The 9,813-nt window shown below is 45.1% G+C and overlaps 1 protein-coding gene and 1 pseudogene across 1 annotated transcript; both read right to left on the bottom strand.

Annotated features, from left to right (window-relative positions):
• Window positions 1-2,647: 2,647 nt before the first annotated feature.
• Window positions 2,648-3,702, bottom strand: LOC127774899 (uncharacterized). The gene has a single exon (XM_052301189.1). It carries the CDS (start codon window positions 3,626-3,628, stop codon window positions 2,963-2,965), a length of 666 nt encoding a protein of 221 aa, XP_052157149.1. The 5' UTR covers window positions 3,629-3,702; the 3' UTR covers window positions 2,648-2,962.
• Window positions 3,703-4,994: 1,292 nt separating this feature from the next.
• On the bottom strand, window positions 4,995-5,491 carry LOC127773023 (uncharacterized; annotated as a pseudogene).
• Between the last annotated feature and the right edge of the window lie 4,322 nt (window positions 5,492-9,813).

Below are 9,813 nucleotides of genomic sequence, written 5' to 3'. Positions count from 1 at the left end.
TATTTGTGATGATTTTTTTAGAACTTGTGATGTAATTTTTTAGAATTTGTGATGTATTTGGAGATGATCGATTTGAGGATTTAGAGATTTCTTTTGTTCTGTGATCTGTGATGATCTATTTGGGGATGATGTGGAGATGGAGTAAAATCAATATTCAATGTTAAAAACAATTAAAAAAAAGTAGTAACCAGTCCTGGCTTAGCTACACTGGGACTAAAGATATATCTTTAGTCCCGAGTATTTGAACTGGGACTAAAGACCGCCATCTTTAGTCTTGGATTCTCCCACCCGATTCGCTACCCGGGAGTAAAGAGGTTGTGAACCGGAAGAGAAGAGGGTTTCTCCAGTAGTGGTACATACTGGTGTAGCCATACAGCTGAGTATGTAAGGCAACTGCGAGGGGGCGACCTACCATGCAACTGACTGCACGCGAGTGCAGGCGCGAGGTGAGTCCATCCCCTATAGCATATGTACTTCATATATACTTTATATACGTATAAACTTTGTATACACACCTATAGAAAAAATTTGTATATGTATAAAGTTTTTATGCGTACGCACACAAACTTTATACATACAGGTATAAAGTTTGTATATATACGTACATATATGAATAGAATATTCCATGGGCCAAGAAATTGGAAAATCGAGAAATTTTGTAGAAATTTTCAAAATTTTGAACACTGCTAGCGTGTGGCCCAGCTTACGAGTTACGACACGAGTAGCTAACCTTATCACAGCGACTATCACCAGCCACAGAGTGGTCTACGCATGCAGAGATATATCTTTCTTCTCTCCCAGGTTAGGTCAATTCATGCACAACTTTCTCAAAGCGATCGAAGTGGCTTTTTATTTTGTCTGACGACGAAACTGACGAGACGGCCGGGCCAATCAGCCTCCCCTGCCCGCATGCCGGCCACGCACTAACTCCCATCGTTTGCCGGCCGCAATTTGCCGGTGAAATCACCGCACGCTCGGCTCGGCGACGACGATGGCCGGGGATCCACTCGGGATGCTGCTTTTATTTTTTCGCTCAAGGCGACGCGGATCTCGCGTAATCTTTTGCTCGGCTTGCTGTGATTGACACGGTGTCTACCTGGCACCTCTCGCTGCCATTGATTAGCATTACAAGTGTGGTTAGTACTAGTACTAGAGCTTTTGTTTCCGTTAATTAGTGTAGCGTGAGCAAGGTATGAGGGGAAGTGTGGTTTGACCCGGGAGGGTGATCGCAAGGGGTCAACTCTTAGGTTGGGAGTATTTATCACTTTAACAGGGTTGAGAAATCGTCGAAAGTAGTGGTGTTTGAATCTTCTAAAGATGAAGATGTAGATAAAAATCGAGTGTTTCACGCAAAACGATATGGTAATAATGTGTGATTAATTGAGTTTTAATTATTACAAACATGAAAAATCGATTAATCTGATATTTTAGAGCAACTTTCATATAGAAAGTTTTCACACAAAACACACTTATTTTGGATACTCATGGCACGATTTTCAAACTGCTAAACGGTGTGTTTTGTGTGAAAACTTTTTATATAAAGATAGAGGTAATCTTATCATCATTAAGAAGATATATACATGGTTGTACCATATTTTTTCTACTGTAAAACTTTGCATCTCCAGATAGTAAGGTTTCTCGAGGTATTAAAATTTTTAGGGTGAAATTTCGGTACCTACATACAAATAATGCAAGCATAATATCGGGTTCATTAGGAGCACCAGAGTATTGAGATTAACTACGTGAAAGAGTTGGTAGTCGAATGGTGAAGGCATACTCGTGTGCAACTTGCTTGATCTTTGGTGTATCAAATTATTTTTCCTATACTTTATGCTACCATCTTTTAACTTGTTATTGGTGTTTTCAGCTAAATCAAATTGTTGAGATGAATTCTATTGTCAAAAGAAGACTGTAATTAGACGAAATTTATCTTATTAAATCACCATGCACCACCCGGCCTGAAGTGTATGGCTTAATCCTTCTCTGGTATCTTTATTTGTCCCTTCATTTCGGTCATTTTCTCATCAGTCCCTAATTCTATCAGCATCATTGTCCCCTTTCAGCTTCAACATTTTTAGTAGACCATGCAAGATTTTTTGCTTTTGACCTCTAAAATTTTCTGAAACAACGTTGTTGGTTATGCCCACTGTACTCATCGGGACAATTGATTGATGTCAATTTGGTCTGGAACTGAGCTTTCACTAGCTTTATACATGGAGTAATGCAATGACCTAATTACCTAACTAAAAGTTGCCATATTCTACTCGATGCACTCGATCCATCTCTAGCTAAGTAACCAATAATTATGATGAACTGGCGACTGATGTGAAAATTCAACTTTCAGGTAGGAAATTCAGATCAAGAGAACACAAGAATTTTCTCTGTTCCCCTACTAATGAACTACTGATAAAATTCCTACAAAAATCATGTGAAAATTTTCGTTCGGAACGGGGCTAAGTTTCAGATAGAAGTCAAATTGGAATCAACATGAGCTCTCCGATGCCATTTCCTTTCTTGAGGTTAAGGGAACTATGAAATTTAAGAAAGTATTGACGGCCTTGAGGAAAATTGGACTATAAAATAATTCTAATGCCACAATGCAAATTTTTTCCTCTTTTCGTGTTGAAATTGATCTTGCTGTGAAATTTCTCCAGAAATCATGTGAATGTCCTCCTCTCGGAAAGGGAGATTAGGATTTTGAAGTTTCCAATGGTGTCATTTCGTTTCCACCGACCAACTGGAGACAGGAGTCAAAACAAATGAACATGAACTGCAAGAAGTATCATCGGCCTTGCGGCAAAATTGGACGGTCAATTAATTCTTCAATTTGCCAATTTTTGCATCAAATTTTCATCTAATTTGACTGTCTTCAAAATGAGCTAGAACTAAATCAAATCCGTATACTTGTCTCCATCCGTATCTATGCACAAATCCGAACTCTTTTTTGGCGCGGCCGCCAATGCTATCTTGACGCCGCCTTCGCCAGCGCGACCAGCCTCACCGGCGACCGCCGCCGCCGCCGCTTCTCGGCCTCCGATATCGTCTCGAGCCCCGGCGACCACGGCCGCTGCTGCCGCGCGCCCACCAGCTGCATGTAGTGCTTCCTCAGTTCCGGCGTGCTGCACAGCTGGTCGTCGGCCGCCGCCTCGCCGCCCGCCTTGCCGCCGCCCGCGACGCGGGCCACGCAGGTGATCGCCCTCTCGATGAACTCCGGGAGGACCCTGATGAGCGCCATGCCGTCGTCGCCCGTCACGTACTCGAACGGCGACGACGCGCCGCCGGCGAGGGACACCTTTGCGGCCGGGGACGGCGACAGCGACGCGAGCGACGCGGCGGTGAGCGCCTGCTGGCACGAGAACCGCGCGGCGGGGAGCACGAAGTACGTCCGCCCCGCCGCCAGCTCCTCGCCGGCCGGCAGCGCCGGGATCGGGAGGCCGATGAAGAACGAGTCGCCGGCGCAGACGAGGTGGCCGGGGAGCTCCGCCATGACGTCGCCGGCCGTCGTCGCCGCGGACGCCACCAGCTGGCTCGCCGCCCCGCCCCAGAACACCAGCCTCGCCGCCGCCGCCGCCGCCTCCTCGCCGTGCACGGGCGGGGAGCACAGGCACGGAGACATGCCGTTGCCCATGGATGCACTAACCACGATCTAGAATATTCTAGAAGCTTCTGGACTAGAAGCGAGGTCGCGGAAGAGGCGCTCTCTCTTCGATTTCTTTTCCACAAGATTTGAGGATTTGTTGGTGCGAAGATGTATATATAGGGGGAGCGTTGAATAAAAGAATGGAATCGTGGGGGTTGACATTTGAAAAGTCAAAAATTGGGGTTTGAATTTTTTTTTTTTTGGTTAGTTTTACGTGGGGTTGACCAGATGGGTGTTCAAAAATCTAACCAGGTGTGTCATTAATTAATTAGTGGTGAGTCTTGTCATGTCAACGACCGATTGGAGCTTGGAATGGAAGCTTCTAGCATTAATCGTGCTTAGTGAGTGGTTCTTCTCGTGGAAAGTAGCTTAATTAGGTGGGGGTGCTGATAATTGGGTCAAATCCCCGGGTCCATCATTATCAAGCAGGGTTATATATACTCTTGGGCTGCGCTTGATTGTGCTATAATTGTAACCTAAAGCTAATTTAAATGTTTTAAATTTTGTTTTTTTATTAATTTTAGGTGCTCTTTTACTTTCCTTGAATAGCACAATTACATGATTTCTAGGGAAAAAAATGCTGAAAAATATAGATATGTTGTTAAAAATCAATGTTTAAAGTTTAAAATTGCTTTTGATCCAAAGCACAATCAGCGCTCAGCTTTTTTTTCATATGTCAAAGTCAATAAGCTATATGGAGTAGTAGTATATGCCACACATAAATGGGAAGAGCTCCTTTTGTAATTGCGATGTCCGGCAGAAATAAAATTAGCTTAAATTAAAAGTTATTTACTCTATATTGGGCTTAAAAGAGGATGGTACCTGCAGATCAAATATAGAGATGTGTTACCTAGCCACTATTTTGTTGCTTTTCAATGTGTGAGTAAAGTGCTCCCTCCGCTTTAAATTTGTATGAAAACGCTATTAACTTTTGGTATGAAATATGTCCATTCATTTTATAAAAGGAAAAAGTACGAATTACCCCCTGAACTATCGCAGTCGGCCGAATTACCCCCCTAAACCCAAAAACCAGACATTATTCACCCTAAACTTTCAATACCAGACGAATTACCCCCCTCGATCCAATCCAAGACGAATTACCCCCCTCGATCCAATCCAGAGCGGTTTTGGCCTACGTGACGTACGCGTGACAATCCAGTCAGCATTTTCTTTTTTTAATGGTAGGGCCCACCTGTCATATATACTCTCTCATCTCCAATTTCCCCTTTCCCCACTTCCTCTCTCTCGGCGCACACGGCAGCGTGTGGCGGCGGTCGGTCGGCGCGCACGGCGGCGTGCTGGGGCGGGTGGTGGACGGCAGCGCGCGGCCCACTGCGGCGGCACGCGACACAGGTCAAGCGGCAGCGGGTGGTCGTGAGGGGACGCAGGAAGACGGCGCGGGCGCGGTCCTAGTGCGGAAGGGCGTGCTCGGCCGTGCGGCGGTGGAAGGCGAGCGTCGCGTGGCGCGGCCGGGCGTCGGTGCAGTCGGCGGTGGCGATGCGCGGCGGATGGTGCGGTGGCTGGCGACGGACGACCTTGTGTCGGTCGACGCGGCAGACGGCGGGGCTCCTGTGGCGCTAGGCGCGGACGCACGGCAACGAGCACTGACTGCCTCCCCGCTTTTCCCCTTTTTATTTCATATTCTTTTTCTGGTTCTTGTTCCTTTCCTTCCCCGGATTGACGGTGGTGGTGCCGCCGGATGGCGCTTGGCACGGCCGTGCATCGGCGAGGCGTGGTTGAGCGACGGCGAGACGCAGCCAGGACGGCATGCGGTGCGGCAGCCGGACGGCATGCACAGCGGTCATGTCTATGCAGCGGACCAAAATGACGGCTTGTGCTACTGCTCATTGGTTCTTTCGTTTTTTTCCTCTTTTTCTTCTTTCTTCTACTTCTGCTCGTTTTCTTCGTTCTCTCTGGCTAGCGCTCCACGGTATGTTGGCGCGGCTGCCAGTGCCGTGGTCGTGCAGGCGGGCGGGCACATGGTGGGGGGGCGCCGTGGACGCAGGCTACGACCATCTCGGGGGGAGGGGGAGGGACATGGAGGGGCCGCCGTCGACGCAGCCTCTGTGTCCAGCACCGCCGCAGCATCCGCGTCCCTTGCCACCGCCAGCTCTTCCCACGCCGCCGCCGCCGCCGCGGCCTCCGTGTCCAGCGCGACGACGACGACGCTGTAGCCGCCGCGTTGTGTCCTCACCGAGAGAGGGAGAGAGAGAGAGCGAGAAGGGGAAGAGAAGAGAGAGTATATGACAGGTAGGCCCCAGCATGTTTTAAAAAAAGAAAATGCTGACTGGGTTGCCACGCGTACGCCACGTAGGATAAAACCACTCTTGATAGGGTCGAGGGGGGTAATTCGTCCGGTATTGAAAGTTCAGGGTGAGTTATATCTGGTTTCCGGGTTCGAGGGAGAAATTCGGCTGACCACGATACTTCAGGGGGGTAATTCGTACTTTTTCCTTTATAAAACTATGTTTTATGAGAAAATCTACTCCCCGGTATCCCGTGGTGTCGGGATAGCTCTTCAACCTTATCAATCCGACCACCCGCATCCTCATCCACCCGACGCAATCCCCATCTCACTCTCATCTCACTCCCCTGCTCTCTCTCTCTCTCTCTCTCTCTCTGAAGAAGGCCGAGCGGAGACGAAGCCGGCCGGGAGGAAGGGGTCGTCGTCGTCGTCTCCGGCGGCCGAGGAGGACGACGACAGCACTGCGTCGGCGAGGTCGGCCAACCCTCAGCAGGGTCGCCCTCGAGCTCGCCTCCCCTTGCTGCACCGCTCTGGCTCGCCGGCCTCGTCGGTCGGGTGTGCGCCGGGGCCTCGTCACCCCGGGGAGGGCAGAAGCGGGAGCTCCCCTCGTCCTCGCCCTCGGCCTCGGCGTCACCGTCATCCCCGCTGCAGCCTGCCGCTTTGCGCCTCCGGGATGGACGCCAGCAACCTGTGTCGACTTGCAACAGGTATGGTTGTCAACCTCCTCCTCGGCTTCTCCTCGAGACTTCTCACGCTCTCTGCCTCGGGCCTCGACCCTCAACTTGCCGTGCCTCCTCGACGCCATCCTTTGCCGTTGCGGCCCTCTCTCCCCCACATCTCCTCCTCTTTTTGACGGTACGCTCTGATACCCCACAAGTATCAGGCTGATACCTAGGTACCACCCAGTACCTTGGCACCGGGTATCAGATATCAGTCGATACCTAGTCGATACCAAAGGTATCAGGTACCAACCGGTACCTAAGGTACCAGGTATCAGGTATCAGGTATCGGTCGATACCTAGGCAGTACCAAAAGTACCAGGTACCAGGTAGGTAAGGTACCAGGTATCAGGTACCAGGGAGCACACGTGGACATACCAAGTATTAGGTACCAGGGAGCACATGTGGACATACCAGGTATAGGAAAAGGGAGAGTCACTTAAAATATCCCGTTGCAACGGTATCCCGTTGTGTAGCTGCCCTCATGTTTTATATAGTGATTGCTGTGGCTACATTGCAGCTATAGCCGCAACGCCACAACAATAGCAGCAATACAAGCAATGTTGCAACGGCTGGAACCATCGCAATTGCTTTCGAATAGGGCATTAAAAAATAGTGCAAATATAAAAAATATACTTAAAGTGTATTTAATAATAAAACAAGTCATAAAAATAAATATTACTTACATTTTTTATAATAAAAATGGTTAAACATCATGTTCAAAGTGATTTATCATATTTAAAAACGGATGCATATTTTATACGAATTACACTAATATCAATAGTGAGAAAGTCTTCCAAAAAAGCCAGAAACAGAGTACTTCCTGCAGATATAATCTAATACTTAAAATTAGACTCCACACATTTAAATAAAGTTTATGCACGACAAACTGAAGCATCTAATTAATACAGCAAATTGAAAGAGAGAAAACAATACTCGTAGTTGTTTTTCAAAACAGAGAAATGACTTTTCTTTCAGTTCTAGACTACTACGTACGACTGCGTTGCATTACAATTAGCTGGTGCCTTGTGTAGACAACGGTTCAGTAGAGGAAATTTTCCATCCATTGTTTTGATATCTGTCAGCTAGGTCATTAGTCAATCGTCAATCAGCTTCCTTCTTCAAGCGGTGTATCAACCAATACAAGCTAGCTATCAGCTGGCCGACATGCTTGAGAAAAAAATGGAATTGCATATCGCATGAATGATGAATGGTCCTGCGTCACCATCAGCTGCATCATTTCCTCATTTCGTGCATGTGTACGTTTTCTTGTGCCATAGAAACAACGATAATACCTTTTTGTTTGAACAATAATACTTTCTGCATAAGCTAAACCCGTGTCGGTGTTGACTGTCGCATTCAAGAAAGGTAGGCATTTTTTTAAGGATCTAAGGTAACCAATTTACCGAAGAAATTAAACCACTTGGCCCAACCATGGTGTGGATTATTATTTTAACTGATGCAACATCTTTGTTCTTGTTTCCTAAGTTGATTTATCTATACTACTTTAAATGTGATGGTAGTCCTGCCAGCCATCCAGCATCACTGTCGGGTTCTCATCCTCCATCGTAATGCCATTACCATTATAGATACTTACGTGTGGGGCAACAGGGTGGGATCCATATACACTCCATCGTAATGTCATTACCATTATAGATACTTACGTGTGGGGCAACAGGGTGGGTCCATATACAGTGACTGTAATAGTCAACTATCACTGTCATATGAGCCCAAGGCCCCAAACAATGGGGTTGGTGGGATGTATGTCAAACTAACAACTGGAAAATATGATGGCATCTTCGATTAGACAATGAAAAATAATTTTATGTAATGTATGTCAGCCTAATTTCTAACATTCAACTAATGCAAGTATTTTCTTATAGTTAGATAATAGAAAATGGTTTAAGATTGAAATTTTGTTGCAACGCACAAACATTTAGCTAGTACTAGTAGAATCACACAGAATCACAGATCACACTAACCAAACTTTGAAGAATGTCCTGAGTAATGGAATTACTAATGTTTATCAATTGAAATGAAGTCTTTATGGGCGGAGATAGTACTTATGGTCATTTCTTTTAACGGGCTATAAACAAGACTTTAAAGCCTAAAAAAATATTATCATTATAAAATCTTCGCATCATATTATTTCTCATCAATTTTGCTTCACTTAAAAAAATTCTTATTTTATGACTTGAGGTTGGGGGATCCATATGGCCGTGGTGGTGGATGGTGACAATTCCCCCCTCACCACAACTATTGGGACCTTTTAAATGAGTATAGATATGGTAGTTATAGGAATATTAGGATACGCTTGATGATTTGTTTAGAATCATTCATCATATCTAATCTTTTTTCTCTTATCTCTATTGTTATACGCCATCTCTTGAGGCTCAATACAATTACTCAGTTACGCAATATATGTCTCTTGTATAACAGTAAACACTAAAAAACAGGTACTTGTGCCTTTGTGGAGAGCCTATTTTTCCGTGTTCCAACCAAATTTAATTTGTTCCATTTGATTAACTTCATGATTCGTACTCCAACATTCTTCAGGCATCGACCCCTTCTTCATTGCAATGATATATCTGTTCTCTCTGTAATAGGAATATTATTAGGCTAATTGGTTTTTACTCCTAGGCTTCGTACAATGGCCCAGGTGCCCAGGAGTAGGAATTGGATTTGTCCCATTTGTGCTCACATATGTCGGCCGCCCATTTGTGTCTGACACAAGATCTCAGTATAGTTGTAAGGAAAAGGAATTTCAAATAGGCTGTGTTTAGTTCTATGCCAAAATTATAAGTTTGACTTGAAGAAAAAAGTTGAAAGTTTATGTGTGTAGGAAAGTTTTGATGCGATGGAAATTAAAGTTAGAAGTTTGAAGAAAAAGTTAGAAAATAAACAAGCGCATAGGTTACTTTTACATACCAACCTTTATTTAAAACATATACTCTATTTTTTTATAATAGATGACACGATTAACCTTTTATATTATGTTTGACCATTCACCCTATTAAAAAAATTCTATATAATTTTATTTATTTTGTTGTGATATGTTTATCATTTAAAAAACTTTAAGTATATATGATATATATTTTAGCATATTTATAGTATTTTTAGTAAGATAAATAGTTAAATGTTATTTTAAAAGTTGTCGACGTTTGATGTCGCGATTCCTGTATTTGCATAGTATGGGAATCGTTGGTACT

The sequence above is a fragment of the Oryza glaberrima genome, chromosome 5 (assembly GCF_000147395.1).
Source record: "Oryza glaberrima chromosome 5, OglaRS2, whole genome shotgun sequence".
Taxonomy (NCBI): Eukaryota; Viridiplantae; Streptophyta; class Magnoliopsida; order Poales; family Poaceae; genus Oryza; species Oryza glaberrima.
The sequence above is the reverse complement of the archived record's forward strand: the minus strand, read 5'-3'. Positions and strand labels throughout refer to the sequence as shown.

Coding starts and splice junctions, on each gene's coding strand:
- LOC127774899 (XM_052301189.1), bottom strand. CDS start 3,628: ATGGGCAACGGCATGTCTCCGTGCCTGTGCTCCCCGCCCGTGCACGGC.